We start from the raw sequence: 25,417 nt of genomic DNA on the forward strand, positions 1-25,417 counted from the left end.
ATGGCCTTGCTAAGATCGTTGTATCCCTATTTGAATGCAAAGTTTGGTTAGACTTTCCTCCCGCTATCATTTTGGATAGTTTGGAATTTGATTTGAATTAATGATATTTCTCCTTTCTCTTAAAAAAAATAAAAAACCTCTCACTTTTTGGATTTTAAAAGTTAGATGTAAATAGTTGTTAGATATATAAAAACAATCACTTTGAGAATACCTAAGGAAAAACAAAAACAAAAACAAAACAAAAAAAAACAAAAACAAAAACAAAACAAACAAAAAAAAAACAAACAAAAAAAACAAACAAACAAAAAAAACAAAACAAAAAAAAAAATGCACCTATAATTGAATGGAAAAATAAGCTATAAAAGTTGCACCTTTCAATAATAAGCTATATCACTATAACTTAGACAAAAAAGTGTCATTTTGCCAATTTAATTTATTTAGTTATAGTGAATTTCATTTGGGACAAATTTCTAGAACTGTGACTAACTGTTACCATTAGTGTTGCCCTAGTAAAGAAAAATTTTCACGTTTAGTCCCCTTACTATTATACATGAATCACATTAGTCCTTGATTTTTTCTATTTAGGTGCATGTCTATATAATTTGTATCACATTTGGTCCTGCTTATTCCCGAAAGTACTCCTTTGGTCCTGCCATCTAATTTTCTAACCAATTATTCCCGAAAGTACTCCTTTCGGGAGGAGCATTGCATTTGCTTCTTCCCAAAGGAGCACTGCATTTGCTTTTTCTGGAAGGAGCACTTCCGGCAATAGTTGGCCAAGAAATTAGACGGTAGGACCAAATGTGATACAAATTACATAGTCATACACCTAATTAGAAAATTTAAATAATCAATAACCAAATATTATTCATGTATAATAGTTAGAGGACCAAAAGTGAAATTTACAATAAAACCAAGTAAAAATAATGGAAAAAATATAGTCTGTTTAACCTAAAATAAAATTTAAGAGATAATGATTTGTTATCTTCCTGTCTTCCTGACAAAGTAGTATTTAAGATGATAAAATGATGATTTTCCTTTTCTTCCTACCAAAGTAGAATTTAAGATGATGATGATAATGCACCTAAGAACAGAACAACAGCTGACCAAGTAGGAAAACAACAGGCTGGCTGAACTACGTACCTCATAGATCTAGCAGCATAAACTGACCGGGAAACAACGAACTCAAATTAACCGACCCAAGCCTTTAGGTGGAATAATAGTAAATCAGCGTCAATGAACTTGTCCATAAATGATTATATAATCAAACTACTTAGAGAAACAAATAACAAGAACAAAATTTTTTTCATGTTGTATCAATATAACAAGCATGAACAGGGAAGAAATAAGTAGTTCATTTTCATCTCACTGACCAAGTATGCTGCCAAAAGCCAAAGCATATACACTACATGCATGCATGCATGCAAGAAAGAGGTATGGTAGAGTATTTGCAACAAAATAGCCAAAGCTCCAACCCCTGTACCAAAAGCATGAGCATGGTTAGACCCTGGGAGAGTAAACTGATTATATGACTGATGACACCCTCTCAAGTATTATTAGCATCTCCATGTCATCGTGATATCTTTCTGTGAGAGACATCAACTTCAATTTCTCACCTATGAACCAGGAAAGGTAAGTTTGTCAAAACACACAAACACACACAATATGTTGAAGACTAGATACATCATAAATCAATATGATGATTGCCTAAAAAAAAGGATTATGTAAGTCATGTCCAATTGAATGTTATTTCAACGTCAATAAGTGAGAACATACATCAGGGAAGAATACTAACCTCAGCACTTATTTCCTTGTTTTATCATAAACTTCAATATACCTCTTTAAGATGCCATATTGTTCCACCAAATATCTTGCAACATCATCAATAACACCACCTTGTACAAGAACTTCTAGACCCTTTTTACCTAGATTAGCAAGGGGAATAAGATAATCAAAACATAGCAAATGATGCCACCTCTACCCAACCAAAAAGCATAGCAGCAATTTTCACCAATCTTACAAACAAGGCACACACATTTACATATCATGGAATGCCACCCCCACCGCCTTTTTTTCCCTGGCACATGTGTGCTCATGCCCACGCGCACACACGACTAAAATGCATGCACGTCACCAGAACTTGAAGGAAATTAAATCATAAAGCCCTAAACTTTAAAATGTGTGATAACCAATGGACACTTCATTGATAACCACAATGTCCATCTAAAATCTAAATAGTAGGGGAGTGTGTCTTAATGGCAAACCAGTTACCTGTTGAGGGTAGTCCAACCGTCTCGAGGGAGCTATAAATACACGGATAGCATTAGAAAGAAAGATCCTAACTCGACTATTGTAGCAATATTATAGCAAATTCCTTCACGAATAATACTATCTCTTCTTATTATTTTCAACTATTTTCCCAACAAGTAAATTATATACCATCATTTGGCGTCATCTGTGGAGATCTAGATTAAAAGTTCATGGTTCTATCAATTATTCACCAAATATCTATTAACCATAAAGGCAATCACACAACTCAATGGCTAGATCAACTAGTGCACGGTCACAAGAAACCTATCCGTGACTTGCACAAACTTAGCCAATGCCAAGGATCTCGAGGCAATAAACCCATTTGTGACTTGTGCAAGTGGCTTAGCCACGACAAAAGAGGTGGGCCCGAAGCCAAAGCAATAGTCCACCCATGAGACAAGACACAATGAAGACATTTGTCACTACCTCGTGGGTACTCAAGGTAAACTAAAGGATTAAGGGACTCAAGGTCAACCGACACACGTTGCTCAAGGGTGAACATAGACAGTGTCAAGATTTCAAACCCTAGTGTCTAGCACCCTACTTGCACAACCAAACCTACCTACTGAATAACATACTCAGCAAAAGGGTAAAGGATTGTCACTTGTGGTGGCTACAAATTCAATGAGCATAGAACAAGCTCGGCATACCATGTTTGTCTTAGATTGGTTGGGGCTAAGCAAATCTAAACCACTAAACACAAGTACCATGGAACGTTTGCAAGGGTCTCCCCTATACAATCTAGGAATATATTGCGCAAAACCCAGATCAAGTTGAAAAGGGCATGGAAAGCCTAAGGAAGAAAATGGATGAGTTACACCGCAATCATTCCCAAAATGGAGATGCTATTACCAAAGGACTTTCACTTGCCTAGTTGAAGATTTAAAGACCAATGTTAAGAGTTTAATGTAATTGCTGATGGTTTACGAATAAGCATGAGGTTTTTTTTAAATGATATGCACATCATTAAATGTTTTGAAAGCTTCGTGTGCCTTTCTTCGGCTTTTGAACTGCATATAGGATTCATCTTTAGGTGCTCCATGCACTGGATTGGCACCCTATGCACCTTCTTTAGCCTTTGCACTTTGTGCATGCCTCATCGTTAGGTGTTCTACGCACTACCTCTGTGCTTCATGAGCCTTCTTTGGCTTTTACACTATGCACAAGCCTAATCTTTAGGTGTTCTACACATTGCCTCTACACCCCGTGCACCTTCTTTGGCCTTTGAGCATCATGCACAAGCCTCAACAATAGATACTCTGCGCACTTTCTTCCTTTCTAGTGTTCCATGCACAAGCCTTATCTTTAGGTCTCCGCACACTGCCTCAACGAAACCCATGTGCCTTCCTTGGCTTTAACGTTTCATGCGCAAACCTCATCTTTAGGTGCTCAACACATTGCCTCAACAACCCCCATGCTTTCTTTGGCCTTAGCACTTTGTGTGCAAGCCTCATCTATAGGTGTTTTGCCTTGCTCGGCGCATGGCACACCATCTTTGGACTTGGCGCTTTGTGCACTAACCTCACCTTTAGGAATTCTACACACCACCTCGCCACACCCGCCTTCTTTGAGCTTAGTGCTTTGCACACAAGCCTCATCTATAAGTGCTACATGCACCACCTCAACACTTTGGCCTAGGAACTTCATGCACATGCATTATCCTTAAGTATTCCACATACTACCTCAGCACCCCAAGCACCTTCGTTAGCCTTAGCGCCTCATGCGTATGCGTCGTCTTTAGGTGCCCCATGCCAACCAACAACAAAAAATAAAAATATTGCCATTAACAAACTTTGGACAAATACATTGTCCAATCTTGCAAGGATGACTTTCTACATGAGATAATAAGCATATGTTGATATGACATAGGAATATGCACTTTGGCTACCCTTTTTTATGCTTTACATCTCCTTGTACTATTTTGATGATGATGAACTAACTTGTGCTTTATAAAAAAAAAAAAATAATAAATAAATAAATAAAAAATAAAAAATAGAGGTGTGAAGCATCAGAGAGGGCCATGCAGCAGCCCAACATCAACCTTTGGCAAGCAACACTAATCACTCATTTGAGGAAGAAGAAGAAGGGTAGTGACAATTGACAAAGAGGGAAAAGGAGAAGAAAAAGAAAGAGACAGAGAGAGAAATCGGTGTAGAAAAGGAAACAAAAAAATAGGAAAAGAAAAGAAGAAAATGGCTGAAAGTGAGGAAACATAAAATTAAAAAATTGGGGAAAAAATGAACACTATGAAGATATCATGAACTTGGACAACACTTGGCGGAATCATGCAACACTAGCAACCTCCTTATGCTAACAATGCCTACAATTGAGGAAGTAGGGAGCTAGTGATGGAATAATAGACTTGTACTAGGCCCAAGTAGCTTGTCACGGCCTGGTCCAAACGCTTTAATCCGATCCAAGGACATTGCAAAATAGTCCGGTCTTGATTGAATTACTTTGAGTCAATCCTCAAGTACTGGCCAATGAGAATTAACTCAAGAGGTGGCGTTGGCCAAGCTTCAAGAACCCGAGCCAACTAGGAGTGAATGGCTGAGGGCGTTAAAGAATACCAATAGAAGTTTCATTGATAATCATAATAAACATGTCTGGATAGTGGGGGAGTACCTCTTAATGACTATAAATAGGATAGTTCAACTAGTGTGGGAGCTATAAGTACACAGATAGCGGGGGCTGATGGCATTAACTCAAGAGGTGGCGTTGGCCAAGCTCCAAGAACCCGAGCCCACTAGGAGTGAATGGCTGAAGGGCGTTAAAGAATACCAATAAAAGTTTCATTGATAATCATAATAGACATGTCTGGATAGTGGGGGAGTACCTCTTAATGACTATAAATAGGATAGTTCAACTACTGTGGGAGCTATAAGTACACAAATAGCATTAGGGATCCAAAACTTGACTATTGTAATGGTACTATAGCAAATTCCTTCACAAATAATGTGGTCTCTTCTCATTATTTTCCACTATTTTCCTTACAACAGAATTGCATACCATCAAAACCCATGGACAACGTTGACAGCAATAGTACTCATCTCCCAATTGTACGAGGGAAAAGACATAAAGAGTGAGTAAAGAAGAAGAAAATTTGTAGCAAAATACCTGGAAGTTCTGTCACAGAGGTGCTACAAGCAAATTTCTTCTGCAGCTCTGAAGCCAATACCTCAGGATCTATCAAAAATGACTCCAACCCAGAAAGCTTAGTCACTTTTTTATTGCCTTGCCTTCTTTCTGTCATGATCTGAATAGGCTTCAAAGCACCTTTCCGAACAGCTGAATCATTACCTCTTGTAACTCTATGATGGGCTTGCATTCGGTTCATAAAAGTTAACCCTAAATCCTTCTTATGAATTTCAGTGGGATAAGTTGATCCCTTTTTTATTGCTCCCTTATATAGAGCGTCACATAAGGTTGCATCAAGAATGACAACAGACCTATCTGTTGGTTTAACAAGTCTTTCTTTCTCAACATACTGGAAAACTATTTCAGAAGTTTCCGATGCAGTGAACAGTTTATCCAAATTCACTCCTACAGCAGCAAAAATTGGATTAACATAGACAGTAGGTTTATAAATTTCAGCTACTTCCAATAGTTTGGATGACTGCTCTTCATTAGAACCATCATTAATGGATTTCCCAGTCTTCTCAGGCTTCTTCTTCTCTGGCGTAAAGCACATGTAATCTGGATGTTTTCGGTTAACTGAAAACAGATTGGCCTCTTTCTTATGCTTATCTTCTTTTACTGTGATCTGTGAGTGCCAAGAGAAGTTCTCATTAGTTACAAATAAGGAACACAACTTTGGATGCAATAATCAAAGAAAATGAGTGTCAACTCATTGATATATTCGGCTTTCAAGCCAGGACAAGGGAAGAATATAGAGAAAATTTAGATTTTTTTTTACTGACAAACAAAACAAATAAATAAATATTAGATTGTACAGGACAGCAAGACAGGTTAGACAGTTCCACTACAACTACTATGGAAACAGGAAAATGCAGGAGCCAAAATGAAGAAGAGATACGCAATTTACAAAATTTAGCACATAAACAAGATAAAAGAGACTGGCAATAAATAGTGGGGGGATGAAAAGCATTTTCATCCCTCAATTATGGCATAATAGTTATTTTGGTCCCCTAGGTGTTTGACTTGTGCATATTGGGTTCTCAATTACCACTCAAAGTTGCCGATTTAGTCCCTCGCCTAAAAAGATCTATTAACTCCGAAAAGAAATTAATAAATCCATATCACTTTAACCGCTCAATGAGGATGCAAAGAAAATTCCATCAATTTATAGTTTTTTAAGCCGTTTGAAGTTAATAGATTCTGTTTGGTGAAAGACTAAATTGACAGCTTTGGGTGATAACTGAAGAGCAAATGTGCCCACATCAAACAACTAGGGACTACAAAGCTATTATGTCATAACTAAAGGGACTAAAAATGCTCATAGCATGAACAACCAGTAGTATAATAAAAATAAACTTAAAAACATCAACAAGGAATTCTTTCATCACAAATGTCACTCTTTTTCTATTTGTTCCTTTTCTTTCCAGAAATACAACAAAGTTAGAGCGATCACATAGTTAAAGGTCTGGATAGTCATACCCATCCTGCAGAAGCTTTAGCTTGTAGCCACTTGGACAGTTTCTTGTAAGAAGACTTCTTTATATCTAATGTTATGCCTGAAGGCCTGCAGGGAAGCACATGACTTGACCTGCATGGAACAAGCAGTCGGACACACCATCAGATGAGTCAAGAGAAAGCTTGAAGTTACAAATACTATAACAGACAAGGCAGTATACATAATAAGTAAATGAGAAGTGCAGTAAACATTTAGGCTCAACATTTAGTTGCAAAAGCTACACCACTCATTTAAATGGAAATAAGAGTAAAGAAGGAAGGTTTTCAATTTTGTTCCAAGGGAGATTTTGGGAAGATGAAAGGACACTTCAGTAACAAGTATCAAGAATGGGGTTTATTGGATCGAAGTACCCACAGTAAGGTCACATATTCTGCTTTTTTTTTTTAAGTTTCAGTTCTTAGTAAGAGCTAAATAATTCTGATAGGAATACTAATCTTCAGAAGTCCTCAACCATTAGCCAAAGAAACCATTGAATTGTTTCATATGTGTCTGATTTACTTCTCCGTAGCCATGTTCCTTTTAACAGTTACACATTATGTGCATGGTCCTGATATGTTCACAAGCTATACTCCTCGTTATGGGCCTATGAGAGACAGAGTTTGAACGATCGGTTTTGTTCTTCCCAATCGTGAAGAAGGGAAAACAGAATGAGAGGAGAGAGTTGGGGAGAAGTTGGAGGAAGAAACTTCCTTTTGATTTTATTCAATTTCCAACTTACTAAGGCAATCTAATACTCTCCCTATATATAGGAGTTAAAAGCTTAAGACATAAGGAAACAATATTCTAAAATATGGTTACTTAAAGTAAAAAGGCAACTACTAATAAACTAGGAAATAAGATAACTAAATTGATTTTAGCAGATTGGCAGCCCAGGATCTGTATTGTATCAGGTCCCTACCTACTGAAAAGCCAATCAAGATCATGATGCATCTGCATTAACAACACAAATTATTAGGGCTCCTCTATCTATTAGTTCAGAATGAACTGGCATACAAGTAAGACTAAACTATAGCTTCTAATTTTGGGTGTTCCTTTTCTCTTCATAGGGAGGGAGGAGATGAACTCCTCACCTCAAGATCAGGAGGCCTCCCTTGGCAATGGCAACTTAACCCAAGGGTCACTGACAATGTGGTAGCTTCCTTGAGACAACTTATGAATTATGCCAGATACCATACAAAGTCAAAGTTCAACCGAAACTATCAATTCCCAACCAATTACTATGCTTCATATGGGAAATTTTGATAACCGCACTAAATCATACCATAATGTACTTCCAGGCATAGGAAGGTCCTTCTCCTTGACAGTGGTATGCAGAGCTTGCAATAGGCATTTGTCTAGTAGTACATCTATGTCTGCAGCTGATAGGGGATGTTGATCATCTGATTTCAATTCATCTGCGGAGACATTCTCTATCACCTTCAAGCCAACCATATCATCAGCTAGTTGTTCAGTCTCTTCATTTGTAACATCAGATTGTATTTTCGGAGCATGACCACTACTAGAGGAAGTGGCTTCGACTTCCACAGCATCTGCAGCTCCTTCATTATCAATGGAATTTACTTTTTCCACTGAATCATCACCTTCATGTGATCCAGAGGCCTCATAAGTAGATATGAAAGCAGGATCCTCAAAAACAACATCTTCGTAAAAGCCAGCATTTGGCACATATGGATTTTCAGTTGCTTCCCTGAAAAAGAGATTACATCAATGCTAAATTTCCTAGAACACTTTTATTTGATACATTTCCTAGAAAACATACCAAAGTGTATCTCGATAGTAATGATTTATTCTTAAAGCTTTTCCACGCAAGCCAGCTTTTAAAGCTTCAGTGCTGCTCATGGTAGTAGTCCCGACCTATAAAGACAAACAAAAATGCATTAAAGCAACAAATTAATCATCATATTAAGAAATCCTAATATCTAGATGGACAAACTTTTAGAAGCTTACAGCTATAGGGGCAGGATTTCCAGGAACTAACACTGCCCATGCCTCCCCAGCTGAGAATAATGGCAACCCTTCAGCAGGAACATAGATGCCAGGGAACATCAAGTCTGCACCCCCAATCACAAAACGAGAAACTTCACCTCCCTTAAGCACAAAAGCAGGCAAAAGTCCTGGGACCTTCCACAGAGCATAAACTTCCATGACCAGAGAAAAGACAAAAGGCATTAATGAATGTCAAGACAAGTTAAAATAAAGTCCGGAAAACTAAAAAAAGGAATTAAAAGAATACTTCCTAACATATTTCCAGCATAGAGAAGTAACACAGAAATGCCAGCAAAAAATCAGACTGAAAGTCTCTAGCAATTCAGACTCACCTAGCAAAGCACCAAATGCACCAATGGTACCCCCAAATCAATGAAGTTTTAGAACTAAGAAAATTTAAATTAGAAGAAAAATTGTATATGTTTGTTTTACATTAGGGTTATGGGGAATAAGACTAAAGTATGCTTTTCATTTAAGAAAACTTGCAAAGTTTCAATGTTTCATTTCCTGTCTAAATCCAATTATTCCTAAAAATACTAGTTACTACACATGAAAGTCATTGAGTGGAAAGGCACCCGTCAAGCCTCCAGCGACCACTCTGCAAGGTTTTTTTTCCTTTTCTTTTCTCTTCTTTTCTGCTACTTTTTATATTTGTTCCATTTTTTTTGTGATCTCCTTTCTTTCCTTCTACTGGCCAGACTGCACCACACAGTACTTCTGTTTTTTTTACTACTTTTTCATTCGTTTAAGTTTCTTACTAGTTTAACAAAATACAACCTACTAGTTTAAAACTTTATTAGTTTATTATAATTAAACCCATAAAAAATTGTTCTTAAGAGTTAAGATGACACTTATCTCTAATTCTTATTCTTTTTTTTTCTACTTTCAGCATCTATTCCTTTGCAACTATTGGGGTCTTGTTAATTGCCATCCACGAGTTTCAAAACTATCAATTTAGTAGCTCAACTATTCAATTTTTCTCAATTTCAATCTGACCAAAATGCCGCTCACTAGAAAGTTTAAATTGACGATATTATGTTTAATCACAAGGGCAATTTCGTCTTTCCATGTTAATGCGAAAAAGGGAAAGTTGATTTTAGCCTATTCCTCGTCTCACGGAAGGTGCGCTTTCACCAGAAAATGTGCCACCCTCGTCAAAGAACCACATGCCAGGTTCTACACCACGCTCATCTGCAGGTGTGAATACAGTGATTCTTAAATAAAAAGAAGAAATTATTTTTCCTTCTTTTATTCTTTCTTTTTCTTTCTAAGCGATCGCCCATCGGAGATTCAAGAACTCCGACATCCGAGAAGGAAGAGAAGCCCAGGGCATCCCATCACCATCAATTGATGCGTGAATGAATCATGGTAGTCAAAGTAAAACGACGATGTTCTTCTTTTATTCTTTCTTTTTCTTTCTAAGCAATCGCCCATCGGAGATTCAAGAACTCCGACGTCCAAGAAGGAAGAGAAGCCCAGGGCATCTATATAATATAGTATTTTTTTTTTCTTTCTTTTTTTAAGCTTCCATTTTTCTTCAATATTTACTCTTAATTCTATTCTCGGAGACACCATTAATGTTACATTGAAAAGATCAGAAACTTTGTTTAATGAAGAACATCGTCGTTTTACTTTGAAGACCATGATTCATTCACGCATCAATTGATGGTGATGGGTCTTGTTTTCCAGATCTCATTCCACTGTCCACATCAGTAATTTTCAAGAAATAAAAATAAAAAAATTGAAGTATTAAATAAGCACCATGAATGTTCATTTTTATTTTTATTGGTCCATGGAAATCTAAGACATGGATTTCGGAGTTGAAATGTTGCGTGAAGTTTGATTTGAGATGAATTTAGGGGTAAACAATAGATGATTCCCCACAGCAATGAAAGCATGATGACTTGGATAAGAATTAAGAAAACGGAGGGTAGGAGAGATGAAAGAGAAAAGTTCCCAAGATTCCATTTAGCCGCAGCCTGACCGAATTAGGAAGAGGCAAAAATTAGCTTTCCCTTTTTATTTGCATAAACATGGAAAGACGAAATTGCCCTTGTGATTAAACATAGTGTGGTCAATTAAAATTTTTCAGACGACAATTTGGCCGGAGTGACTGAAATTGAGAAAATTTGAATAGTTAATATACTAAATTGATAGTTTTGAAACTCGTGCAATTAACAAGACTCCAATAGTCATAGGACTATGTTAAATGATATAAAAGAACGAAAGCATTCATATTATTCAGTCTAGAGCTGTACAGGTACAAACTATTTATATAGGAATAAGCTATAACCTAATGGGCTCATTCCTAACAAGCCTAGGGTTTCAACACTCCCCTCAAGCTAGAGAGTATAAATCATATGCTCCAAGCTTATTACAAATATACCCAACTCTAGGAGCTCTAAGGAATTTTGTCAAGATATCAGCTAATTGATCTGCAGAATTGACAAAGCAGGTTTTGATGCACCCTAACACAATATTTTCTCTGATGAAGGGGCAATCAACCTCGTTGTGTTTAGCCCTCTCATGATAAACTGGATTTAAGGCGATGTGTAAAGCTGCTTGATTGTCACATATCAGTGTCATTTGTTTGCAACTCTTGTAGTAAGTACTTCAGCCACATAAGTTCACATGTCGCGAGGGCCATGGCCCGATTTCAACTTCAGCACTGGACCTAGCAACAACATCCTGCTTCTTACTTTTTCAAGATATAAGATTACCACCGATGAGTACACAATAACCCGAAGTAGAGCGTCTGTCAAATTGACAACCAGCCCAATCTGCATCAGAATACCCAACAACCTAAGCATGTCCTCCATCTTCATATAATAAACCTTGTCCTGGTGCTCTGTTGATATACCTTAGAACACGAACAGCAACATCCCTATGAGTATCACAATGATTCTCAAGAAACTGACTCAACACACTAACTGCAAAAGAGATATATGGTCGTGTGATTGTGAGATAATTCAATTTTCCAATTAATCTCCTATATCGTTCTCGGTCATGCAATGGCTCCCCTTGTCCTGGTAAGAGTTTAACATTCGGATCCATGGAATTATCCACCGGTCTACAATCCAACGTGCCAGTTTCTTCTAAAATATCCAAAGCATACTTTCTTTGAGAAATGACAATACCACTGGTAGACTGGGCCACTTCAATTCAGAGAAAAATATTTCAGCTTGCCCAAATCCTTGGTCTGAAATCAACTGAAGAGATACTCTTTCAACTGAGATATGCCCTCTTGATCACTCCCTGTAATAACAATGTCATCCACATATACTACAAGGTATATGCATTTCCCATTAGAATGACGATAGAAAACATAATGATAAACTTCACTTCTAGTCATACCAAACTCACACATCACAGAGCTAATCTTCCAAACCAAGCCTGTGAAGACTACTTCAAACCATATAAGAAACGACGAAGTTTACATACTAGACCTGGATCCAAGAGGGCCTCACGAGTGGATTTAGGTATAGACACAGAAGACAGGTGAGAAAGGAAGGCAAAGTAAGGGGAAGATACACGATGATAACTCAAAAAGGTATATATAGGATGAGGGTTACGAGTAGAACGTGTACCTTTCCGAATAGCAATGGGTGCCTCTGTGAGATCAGTATCAGATTGTAGTTGAAGTGGTGGAACCGCAGTCGAAGGATCGGGTGGCATGGGTGAGTCAACAGGAGCCTCAACAGACACAGGGCGTGGATGGCGTTGGTAGACTTGAACGGGGCGGTCAAGAGCAGTAGAAGCTGCTGGAGGAATACGAGTAGTTGGAGGAACAGGATCCTCAATCCTGGGCCAAAGGAAGTAGACCAAGATAAGGAAGAGGGAAAACCTTTGAAATTGAGACTGTGTCACCCGGTGAGGGCTGGAAAAAAGGAGTAGACTCAATAAAAGTGACATTAACAGACACAAAACGACGCTTAAGTTCTGGAGAATAACACCTATAACCCTTTTGGAGCCGGGAATAACCCAAGAAAATACACTTGACAGCTTTACGAGCCAATTTCGAACGCCCAGGAGTCATGTCATGAACAAAACAAATACACCCAAAAACCCGAGGTAGAAGAGGGAAAAGATCAACCGAAGGATACACAATGGAATATGGCATTTCATTGTTTAGTACTGAGGATGGCATGCGATTTATCAAGTAACACGCAGTAAGGATAACATCAGCCCAAAAATGATTAGGAACATGAGAATGAACTAACATAGTGCGATCAATTTCCACTAAATGTCGATTCTTACGCTCAGCCACCCCATTCTGCTGAGGTGTGTAAGGAACAACCAAGTACACCTAGAATAATCATTCGTAAAAGTGACAAAGTAACGAAACCCCAAAGCAGAATTGACACGACATGGACCCCAAAAATCAGTATGAACTAAATCAAAAAGAGACGCAGCCCGATTATTGACTCTCCGAGGAAAGGACTTACGTAATTACTTTCCAAGGTGACACGACTCACAATCTAATGACTCTATAAACAGACGCGAAACCATCCGTCGAAGTTTGGAGGACTAGGGTGGCCCAAACGACTATGGAGAAACAGGTGAGAAACTGTGGAAGCACAAGCAACAAGATCACCACCACGAAAGTAATAGAGGCCTTGTCACTCAATCTCAGTGCCAATCACCTTCTCCGTACTACGATCCTGCACAACAACCGAATCAGCACAAAAGGTTACGAAGCAATTAAGAGTACGAGTGATTTTACTCACAGAGATAAGGTTGAAAGGACTATTAGAAACATATAAAACTGACTCTAAGGGGAAAGATGGCATAGGATGAACCTGACCAACACCGGCAGCTGGTGTTTGATGACTATTAGCTAAGGTAACCATGGGCAAAGCCTTAGACTTTGTGACATTAGTCATAAGGGATAGGTTACCAGAGATATGATATGATGTCCCAGTGTCTAGAATCCAATTACATGCGGTACTAGCTTGAGAGACATAACAGAGAGGAGGTACCAACAGTGAGAGATGAAGCCATAATATTATTCAAAAGGAAAGGAAAAAACTGCATCAAGGGATGGTTTACCAATGTTGACCGTTGACGTTAACCAGGCGAGATGAGGGAAAGGAAAACGCAGCCAGATGCGTCCCTTCAAGACGATTCCAATGGTGGCAACGACATCTTGATCGGAGACCTGAGGAAAGAGATCTGGCCGGAAAACAGTGGAGACTTCCGGCAACGGCGGTGGCGCCTAGAGGCGCGTGCGGCGACGGACGACGACCGGACTTCTGGCCTAGGCCCGCGACGAGGATCCGGGAAGGCCTGTGGTGTTGGTTTGGGAGAAAAACCACTAAGCACACGTCGGAACAGAGAAACAATCGCGGCAATTGTGGCACTCTAGGGGCAGGCGGTGGGAAACAAAAGGTTTATTTAGAGTTTAGGCTCTGATACCAAGTTAAATGATGTAAAACAACGAAAGCATTCATATTATTCAGGGTTGGAGAGCCTAAAACAAAGTTGTCTAGAACGACTTTGTTTTTAATGATGATATCACACTTGATTGGGCCACTATATGAGGCTTTAAGGGTTGGAGAGCCTAAAACATTTACTTGGTGTTTAACGGGGAAAAGAAAATAACCACCAAGTGGTGTTAGAGCTAGAGCTGCCAAAACTTAAACTTCTAAGAAAGTTATAGCTACAACTTCAACCTCAAGAGGGACAGAGAAAGTGGTTGAAGATGATGAAGAATTGGAATTTGAGGAGAATTATGAAGAAGAACCATTGTTTAATTTTGAGGTTGAGGAATCTAAAGTAGAAGAAGAGGGATATGCCTCACTTGATGACAAAGAAGAAGATGATTATGTTAGGGTTGACGAAGAGGATTAGATAGTTAATGACAATTTATCTATTTAGTTTATGGTTCTTTGCTTATATTGAAACTTATGTCATTAAGTTTTTAACTTTTTTTAATCAATTTCTACAAATATTAACCTCGGTGTGTGTGTATAAAACATGTTTTTATTTCTCTCTACCATGCGTTACAAAAGTAGGGGGCTAAGGAGGAAATAAAACCCAGGGGACAATGGATATCAATTCTTTCATTCCCTTGGTATTTGTTTCTAATAATCTGATTGTTTAACACTTGAAAACAAAAACCAAACACCATTTGACATTTGGTTCGGATTGATTGCTTCAAAAGTAGTGCACCAAACACCCCCTCTCTAATATCAACAACATTTAATTATATTGTCAATTGATCCTAGCTATGAAGAAAGACAATATGATAAATATATAGATATTCCTTGTAAATCTCTTGGAGACCTTTAGTTTATCTAAATGTCTTTGGCTTATTTGTATAAGCCTATAAATATTAGGCTCCCTTGTAATCTCTCTTTTCTTCTAATATGGCCATTCCCTCCACCTTATCAGCAAGTTGAGGCACTAGCCACCTGCTTAGACCACTCAATGCCTCATTGCCTCAATTTATTACTCCATATTAGTTAAGACTCACCTTGCTCACAAAAAGAAAGGAAAAGGAAACTAAAAGAGAGTGCAAAAATCTCTTCCGAATACTACTCAACTATATAAATGATAGAAAAAGATATGCAAGTTGAGAACAAATAGCCTAAACTATGAATCTCCAACTAGTTCCTTATAGAAACACAAACTGACAAGTATGATAGACCCAATCCTTTCAATAATGATTTCAAGTAGAAAAAGATGGAAAGCAAAGGAAAAGCAAAAGATATGCAAGATCTTCGTAACAGAGCTTGTAAGCCTTTCAAGTTTCCACTTGATGAGTGTGTCCTCTAAAATCAATTAGATTTGTCTTAACCACTACAAAGAGATGAATGTCAAGTACTCATATAGTCACATTACAGCTAATATGCAACTTTATGAAAACAAAAAGAGGTAGTATTTTTTTAAAGAATAAAGAGTTGCTAGATGAATGATGAATTATACCTGTGGGGAATATTTCATTGCCTCTCCCATCAATATCAAAAAACAAAGGGCAATCACCCTCCAAACCATATACGAGAATACGATTTGGATATTTTGAAACTGTGAACTCTGCCTACAATAACCCATCATCAATGGAATTATAACAAAGTAGAACCAGCCAACTACCATATACAGTATCAATTACCAGATATTATTAGGCTATTAGCAACATATGAAAGGCTCACAGGTGGGGTTCTTAAGCAAATCTAAGTATTTTTTAGCTTGAGGAGAAATTTGCAATTCAGCAAAAATTCAAAGAAAATACCAGATGATCTTGGAAAGTAACAAACTAATTGTAATAGAAGCACCAGGGCAACAACCGTTTTCCCCTGGAACACAAGGTGGGAAAAGGAGCATTCTGTCCTCACCCAGGTTCTGCTTTGATTCAAGTGTCCTTCAATCATTTCCATTTTGATTGCAAATGCTTTTTAACTCATCACCATTGGAGATGATATGAAGCCAAATAAAACTATATAAGTGAAAAATTATAAATGAATGATTCTACTCCAATAAGCTCTAGCATCCAACATTACAGCCAACCACCCGTAATGGTGTGCCAGAAAAATCAATACCATAAGCCAAGTATAGAGGCTCTGGGCAAGATGTATGGAAGTTGTATTTGGAATATATGGTGACATTAAGGTCAATACATAACACTCCCTTTTTTTTTTTACTTTCTTTCCCATTTCAACTAAAAATTTAAAAATAATACTCCGTAGCAGCACGAATGCCTGGTGTACAACTACAAGAGTTCACTTTGTGAAAAAATAAATTCAAATAAAAATCACTGTTGGCTTGAGCATTTGGCACTAGGGAAAAATTGATTCCAATACTTGCAAATACTCCCAAAATTTACAAATCTCTCAATAACAAAAACTACATATTTCGATGAAAAATTATCAATGAGGTACAAAGGAACAAATATATCAAAATCGATATAGAAAATCAAGCGATTGCACACACAGTCAATGCGAACTTTAATACCTTAGGAGGAAGTAAAGTATCAATATCAGCATCGGATGCATTGGGGAAACGCTCTCTGATGGTCCGCCGGAGCTTCTTCCGGTCTGCGCCGGAAAGTCGTTGCTGCGACTTCGCCTCGACCGTCTTCTTGAACATCTCTTCCTTCTGTAGAGTGGCGGATATGATATTTCAGTTTCGAGTGAGAGATTCTTGGAGGGTTTAGAAAGATGAAGGAAAATGAAGAAGTTTCCAGAATGGAATATGACGGTCAGGGAAATTACGGAAAGTAATACATGACCCTGTGATGTTTTTTAGAAAACTGAAATATACTTGAATTTCTCTGTTTCCCATTTTGTGTTTCCTTTTTCTACCCTTCTTTTCATTTTTCTTCTTTCGTTAAAAACGAAAAAATTTTACTTTTTGTCCCTTAACTTTTGTACATGTATAAAATTAATAAAACAATCTCAAATGTTCATATGCTTTGATCTAGAGTAAGGAGGAGAAAAATAAGGTGACATTTTGGTGGGGCAAATTATACTATGGATCGCGTTCCACAATGTATTATGATTCAGACATCAAATATATACTGCAGTTTCATTTTAATACAGTTACAATATCATTTTGATATAACTACAGTTTCGATGGATAATATACACTCAAATATGTGAAATTGTTATTCAGTTTAATTTTGTATATACTGCAATCTCATTTCAACACAACTATAGTTTCATTTCATTTCAATTCAATTGCAGTTTCATTTGATAATATAATAAAAATAATACGTGAGACAGTGTCAATTTAGATATACTATAGTATCTACCGTTTTGGATCATGGATTGCGGTGCACAGTATAATTGTTGATTTTGGTGTGTGCGCGCGTGTATAGTTGAAAAAATAAGATATTTGAGGGAAAATATAGAAAAATGGAGAAAAATTTAAGATTTTATGAGAGGAAGAATGTTGTAGTGAAGAAATCGAGAGAAATTGTTAGATGGAATGAAAGTACCATATGTGTTATGTGTTTCTTCTAACTTTTTGGGGGGGGTGTTAATTCCCGACAAATTATGCCCTGGAAACGTGTTCACCGAGAATGGTGAACACAATGCTAAACGACGTCGTTTTTAGGCAAAAAAAAAAAAAAAATCGTGGATGTGGAGTTAACGGCGCGCGTTGATCAAATTATGAATTTTCTTTTATGAGATTATGAATTTTCATAAAATTCATAATCTCATAACAGAAAATTCGTAATCGCATAACAGAAAATTCATAATCTCATAACAGAAATCTCATAACTGAAAATTCATAATCTTATAACAGAAAATTCATAATCTCATGGTTCCAAAGTGAATGTGTAGGCATGGTTCCAAAGTGAATGTGCAGGCATGAATTTTCATAATTTATGAATGTCTGTGATTTCGGACGGGAATGTGTAGGCATGGTTCCAAAGTGAATGTGCAGACATGAATTCATAATTTATGAATGTCCGAAATCATTGTTCACCTCAAATTAAAGTGAAATCGCAAAAATTCATAATCGCATAACAGAAAATTCATAATCGCATAACAGAAAATTCATAATCTCATAACTGAAAATTCATAATCTCATAACTGAAAATTCATAATCTTATAACAGAAAATTCATAATCTCATGGTTCCAAAGTGAATGTGTAGGCATGGTTCCAAAGTGAATGTGCAGGCATGGATTCATAATTTATTAATGTCCGTGATTTCGGACGGGAATGTGTAGACATGGTTCCAAAGTGAATGTGCAGGCATGAATTCATAATTTATAAATGTCTGAAATCATTGTTCACCTCAAATTAGAGTGAAACCGCAAAATGTGAAAATGAAGAAGAAAAGTCACGCAATTAATTAAAAAAAAAAAAAAAAAAAAAAAAAAAAAAAAAAAAAAAAAAAAAGATAACAGTGTACTAACACCGTTGGAACCGTGTTCATCATGAATGGTGAACACGGTTCCATGACATAACGCTCCGTTAATTCCCTCGCTCACCCTCTTATTTATGTTATAATAAAATTAAAATTATATAAAAAATAAAAATATCTCTTATTTGGACTATTAATATTTTTTTTATGCGCGATGTGTAAAAAATAGGTGCTCAATATTAATACATTATATTAAAATTTTAAATTTATTTAAATTTTAGATATTTAAATTATTCTAAATAATAATAATAATAATAATGTAAATCATTTTTTTAAATTTGATATTTATATTTTATGTAATAATTAACATATAACTCAAATATATAATGTTTATATATTATTATTAATGAAGAAGATAATAAAATATATGGTGAATGCATGTGCATGGTAATAATAGTGGAAAAGATAACGGAAGTTATAACGGTAGTCGGTAGAGGTATGTTTGTCCAAAATATTTTAATGTACAACCTTTATAGCATAATGTACAAAAATACTTAACGAAAAAAACGGACATAAATCATGGGTATAACTTTCATTCACACTTATTATGTTTTGGAATAAGGTTCAAATTGGCCACTGAACGTAACCTGAAAATGCAATTAGGCCACTGAACGAACAAAAAGTGCAATTAGGCCACTGAACACTCCAAAAACATGCAATTAGGCCACTGAACTCTCCAAACGTATGCAATTTCACCAGATAGCAGGTTACCATCAATTTTAGCAGGTTACTTGCTTACGTGGCAGCTGAGTTGGCATTTTTAATAATTTTTAAATAATTTTTAATAATTAATTTTAATAATAAATTTTATAAAAAAAATTGAAAAAAATTAAATAAAAAATAAAATAAAGTCGTTTTTATTTTTTTAAATTTTTTTTAAATAAAAATTTATTATAAAAATTTATTAAAAATGATTTAAAATTCATTAAAAATGCCAACTCAGCTTCCACGTAAGCAGATAACCTGCTAAAATTGAGGGTAACCTGCTATCAGGTGAAATTGCACATTTTTGGAGTGTTCAGTGGCCTAATTGCACTTTTTTTCGTTCAGTGACCTAATTGCATTTTCAGGTTACGTTCAGTGGCCAATTTGAACCTTATTCCTTATGTTTTTAGATAACGGATATCTTCATCAGTAATAAATAACTAAATATGATAATGCCAATAGTTATGAGTTGGGGTTAAAACTTAAATAAAGTGATTTTTTTTTCTTTAATGCATTTTATTGAGATTAATTCGCCCCAATCCAACATATCTGAGTTTATCCTCCGTATTATTAGCTAAATGCAAAATGATGATGATGATGACGATGACGATGACGATGACGATGACGATGACAATGACAATGACGATGACGATGACGATGACAATGACAATGACGATGACGATGACGATGACGATGACGATGATGATGATGATGATGATGATGGTATATCAAGTTCGATGGGGTAATTTCTTCATTTGATTTTGTTGAAAGTCCCCTAGATTATTGTATATACCAGAAGCTGAGTATGAGTCAAAATAATAATAATAATAATAATAATAATAATAATAATAATAATAATAATAATAATAATAATAATAATAATAATAATAATAATAATAATAATAATAATAATAATAATAATGATGATGATGATGATGGTATATCAAGTTCGATGGGATATTTTCTTCATTTGATTTTGTTGAAAGTCCCCTAGATTATTGTATATACCAGAAGGTGAGTATGAGTCAAATATGTTTTCTTGTTTTATATGCGGATGACATCTTACTGTCTACCAATGACAAAGAAAATAGAAATACATCATGATGTGAAACCATTATTTTTCTAAGAACTTTGATATGAAGAATATGAGTGATGCATCTTATGTTATTGGGATTAAGATTCATAGAGATAGATCTCATGGTATACTGGGTATGTCTCAAGAAACCTATATAAACAAAGTTTTGGAGAGATTTAAGATGTAGAATTCTTCACCAAATCTTGCCCCTATAGCAAAAGGAGACAAATTCAGTTTGGACCAATGTTTGAAGAATGATTTGGAGAAAGAATCCATGAAGAACATTCCTTATGGTGTAGTGGTTGGTGTATTGGATATATTAAAGTTTGTACAAGGCCATACATTGCTTTTGAGGTCAGGATACTAGGACAGTACCAGTAGAATCTAAGTTTAGACTACTAGAGAGTTGTGAAGAGGGTTCTAAGGTATCTAAAAGGAACCAAAGGCTACATAATTGGGTTTAGACAAACAAACATCTTAGATGTTGTTGGACAATATTCTGATGCTGACTTCGTTGGTTGTTAATTCTTGAAAATCAAATTTAGGGTACGTATTTATCATGGCCAGTGGGGCTATCTCATGGAGAAGTGTTAAACATCCCTTAATAAATACTTCTACCATGGAAACTGAGTTCATTTCTTATTTCGAGACTACTTCACAAGGTGTATGACTCTAGAATTTCATCTCTGGGCTTAGAGTTATGGACTCTATATCTAAGCCACTGAAAGTCTATATACTGTGACAACTCAATTATATTGCAGACTTCCTAGCTAAGAACAACAAAAGTGATAGTCGAAGTAAGCAAATCGACATCAAGTTCTTAGCCATTAGGGGCGTGTTAAAGACAAAACTGTGGTCGTTGAGAACATTAGTACTGAGTTGATGTTACCAGATCCCTTGACTAAAGGCATGCCTCCATTTAAATTTAAGGATCTAGTTGAAAAAATGGGACTTTCACTCACTTTGTTATCTGTATTTACATTAAGTTTTAATGAAATTCTTTTACATTTAGGCATTTTTTTCTCATTTAAGTGTGTACACTTTATTTTGATTTATATCATTTAGAAAATGTACTTCAGTTAGAGTAGAGATGAATGTATGATTTGTTTCATTAAGCTTTGTTCCCTAATTAAGTGCTCATAGGAAGTTTGCATTTGATTATAATTGATACTACTTGTTTTAAGAGGACATATCGTTATGGTTGGTGTTTTTTTGTTCTTGGGTAATGGGTATGGTGGTTGGTGAAAGAATGTAACATTTTCCTATTAATTATTATTATAACATCCGTGTTACAAGTTATTATAATATTTAAGTGTTTGTTATTTGGTGCAACACTTATAATGATAAGAAGTCTAGTTAAGGTTTAAGTAGTGGCGGAGCCACAGTGGGGGTAGCTACCCCCACTGCCCCACCACATGTCCACATATATATTGTATATACCAAAGTTTTAACATAGATTAATTTAGCTTAGATAGTTAGGCCTTTACTTGTATAGAGTATGAAATGGTCCAAGGTTTGAATCCCTGGTTACTTATTTTTGTTTTTGATTTTTTAAATATCAATGGTAAGAATTCTTAGCTCGAAAAGGCTTGAATCAAGCCTAAGCTCGTGTGCGTGGGCACGAATGTTCTTAGCTCGAAAAGGCTTGAATCAAGCCTAAGCTCGTGTGCGTGGGCACGAATGTCGTCCGGAAACTGGTTCGGTCGACCTGCCAGTGAAGTTTCGGCCCCAACTGCCAGTTGTGAAGATTAAATTCATCCGTTACGAAATTAATATTGCTTTAATTCCAAATTTTGAATTCTGAATTTAATCCCAGTTAGTGGGCATGGTTGTTGCAGGTGTTACACAATTGGTTTTAATACCAATTTAATTGTCATGTTGAATGCTATCACTCCAACACCCCTATATAAGAGAGGGTAGAGCAGTAGCAGTTTATACACAACAATTTGAAAGAATTCCACTACGTTTTCAGCCCCAAAACTCTGTTTCTACTCTCTTTCTTTAGCCAAGAGTGTTCATACTTCGCTTTGTTCACCGGATTCTTTGTTTGGGTGCTCAAACAAGGAATCATAGCACGTTTTATCCTGGGAAACCTAGGCTACAACGCTCCTAGCACTTGTGGGAGGTAGCAAATAAGGTTTTAAGGAAAAGAATAATTTGTTCAAACTCGTGCTAACCACTATCCGAATCTTCCACCTTTTCCTTTCCTGTTTTACCATATAATAATCAACTTTTCGTAGGATTATTATTTTTGAGTTTTTCCACCTTATTACCCAACAATCTTAAAACATTATTCTCATTTCCTGTTGGTTGTTTATCTCTAATTTCCTAGAAGAAATGGAGAACCCTGCTTTGCCAGTTAATGTGGAGGAGAATGTTGTTGAGAACAACAATGGTGGGAATGGCAACAACGTTGCAAATTCTCAAGCACCACCTGTGAACGTTGGATCACAAGATGGTTGGAGCACCGATGGATACATTCCCATGACTGGGGTACCTTCGGTACCGAGTGGTTCAGTTGAAAGACCGGAGAAGTTCACCGGTAGTGGATCAAACTTCAAGAGGTAGCAACAAAAAATGTTGTTCTACCTGGCAACTCTCGGCTTGGCAAGGTTCTTGACCGAGAGAGTTCCCAAGTTAAGGGAACAGGATGCCCAATCCGTGATGGCAGTTGGCTATTGGAAGGATTCGGACTTCCTTTGCCGAAACTACATCCTGAACGGATTATGTGATGCGTTATACGATGTATATCGCAAGATTGGAACAACGAAAGCGTTGTGGGAAGCCTTGGATCATAATACCGAAGCGAGGATGCCGGCTCAAAGAAATTTGTGGTTGGCCGATTCTTGGACTTCAAAATGGTTGATTCCAAGATCGTGCTAAGTCAGGTAGAGGATTTACAATTGATCTTTGAAAAAATCCGTGACGAGGGCATGGTGTTGAGTGAAGCCTTCCTAGTTGGATCTGTGATCCACCTGTTGCCTCCAGGTTGAAAGGACTTCAAGAACTACCTTAAGCATAAGCGAAAGGAGATGAATATGGAGGACCTGGTCCAGCGACTTAGAATTGAGGAGGGCAACAGGACGAATGATGGGAAAAATTCCGTCATTAGTGGCGTTATATGGCCAACGTTGTGGAACACGGTAAAAGCTCCAAGAGGAACAAGAAGGACAAGCGAAAGCTAGGTCCGAATGGAGGCATTACCAAGAAGAAGTTTCATGGAAAATGCTTCAATTGTGGCAAGTCTGGCCACAAGTTTTCTGAATGCAAAGTTCCGAAGAAGAAGAAGAACAAGAGTTCTGAAGCTAACGTGGTTGAAAAGAGCAGTCAGAAGGAGGTCGAGATTAGCCTTTCGGCTATGGTGACCGAGGTGAAGCTCGTGGACTCTAATCCACGAGAGTGGTTCATCAATACTGGTGCAACAAGGCATTTGTGTTGCAACCGAGAGATCTTCAACACCTTTGAGACCGTTGAGGGCGAGAAGGTTTGGATGGGAAACTCTGCTCAGTCTTCTGTGGAAGGCGTGGGCAAGGTGGTTCTGAAGATGACTTCCGGGAAGGAACTGACGCTGAACAACGTGCTGTATGTTCTAGAGCTGATGAAGAATCTGGTGTCTGGCTCGCTGCTGAACAAGCATGGATTCCGCATGGTGTTCGAGTCAGACAAGGTTGTTTTGTCTAAGTTAGGAATGTTTGTAGGCAAAAGTTATGTAACTGATGGGCTTTTTAAGCTCAATGTAATGCCTATTGTCATGAATAAAAACAAAGTTACTTCTATTTACTTGCTTTAGTCACTACAAGAATAGTGACATTTAGTGACGAATCTTTTGTGATACTTCGTAATTTAGTCACAAATAATACCCTTTTTGTGACCAAAAAAATAATTCGCCACTATTGTGTGGTGTAATTGTGATAACTTTTTTTAGGTCACAGATAATATGGCAATTGTGACGAGTAAGTATTTGTTGCGAATAAGTTGTCACTATTACTAGAATAATAGTGTCGTAACATGCGTTGTCACTATTTGTTGTCACTAAATGTATGTTTATTTTGGCGGCATTATAATTATGGCGGGAACGAATATAATTGTGACAAAATATAATGTTGACACAAATTGTTGTACTTTTTGTGACAAATAGTTGTTGGTCACTCTTGTTGATAATATTCATGACAGCATTTTTTGTCACTAAAAATACAATTGGTTAGTACCATTAGAAATGATAAACAATAGTGAGAAAAAATATTGTTGTCACTAATATTATCATTTTTTGTGATGAAATTGTTACAAATATTTGTGACGCTCTATAATTTTGTTACAGAAATTACTAAATTGTGACAATAATTGCGTTGATTTCTTTTTTGTCACTAATTTATTATAATTATGACGAGTTATTAGTTGTTAGAATGACTTCGTCAATATAGTTAAATAGATGGATATTGTGTGAAATGAATGTAATTGTGAAAATACATTTTACAATCACTCATTTTTAAACGTTCTTATGTGATGAATAAGTTTATTATCACTTATTTTACTAATTTGTCATATCAATTTTTTTTTTTTTTTGGAAATAAACATACCAACAATATATTTGAAACTGATTTATTAAAATTAACCATTCAAACTCAAAATATAAATAGCAAAGAATTCAAAAATTATAAATAAAAATTCATATAGTACTCAATCATCATCACCACCACCTTCCTCATCTTCAGCTGTTGGAATCTCATCATCATCATTAATAAAAGTATCTTCATCACTATCAATTTCATCTTCTTCGATACTCATGGTATGAACATTTGATGAGCGCAACTAACT

General features: G+C 36.5%; 1 protein-coding gene across 1 annotated transcript; it reads right to left on the reverse strand.

Annotated features, from left to right (window-relative positions):
* Positions 1 to 1,212: 1,212 nt before the first annotated feature.
* LOC109148844 (eukaryotic translation initiation factor 2D) lies at positions 1,213 to 17,184 on the reverse strand. The gene is made up of 9 exons (XM_019296593.1): positions 16,901 to 17,184; positions 15,878 to 15,989; positions 8,912 to 9,102; positions 8,724 to 8,818; positions 8,226 to 8,651; positions 6,928 to 7,036; positions 5,428 to 6,073; positions 1,796 to 1,925; positions 1,213 to 1,616 (listed from the first exon to the last, which is right to left on the reverse strand). Exons 1-8 carry the CDS (start codon positions 17,033 to 17,035, stop codon positions 1,804 to 1,806), a joined length of 1,836 nt encoding a protein of 611 aa, XP_019152138.1. The 5' UTR covers positions 17,036 to 17,184; the 3' UTR covers positions 1,213 to 1,616; positions 1,796 to 1,803.
* Between the last annotated feature and the right edge of the window lie 8,233 nt (positions 17,185 to 25,417).

The sequence above is a fragment of the Ipomoea nil genome, unplaced genomic scaffold, assembly GCF_001879475.1.
Source record: "Ipomoea nil cultivar Tokyo-kokei standard unplaced genomic scaffold, Asagao_1.1 scaffold2144, whole genome shotgun sequence".
Taxonomy (NCBI): Eukaryota; Viridiplantae; Streptophyta; class Magnoliopsida; order Solanales; family Convolvulaceae; genus Ipomoea; species Ipomoea nil.

Bases quoted from the DNA above. Each gene is read 5' to 3' on its own strand.
- LOC109148844 (XM_019296593.1), bottom strand. From the start codon at position 17,035: ATGTTCAAGAAGACGGTCGAGGCGAAGTCGCAGCAACGACTTTCCGGC. The intron at 8,652-8,723 runs GTATGTTTTCTA...TCTCTTTTTCAG, and splicing joins TACTATCGAGATACACTTTG to GGAAGCAACTGAAAATCCAT. The intron at 6,074-6,927 runs GTATGACTATCC...TGGCACTCACAG, and splicing joins CTAAAGCTTCTGCAGGATGG to ATCACAGTAAAAGAAGATAA.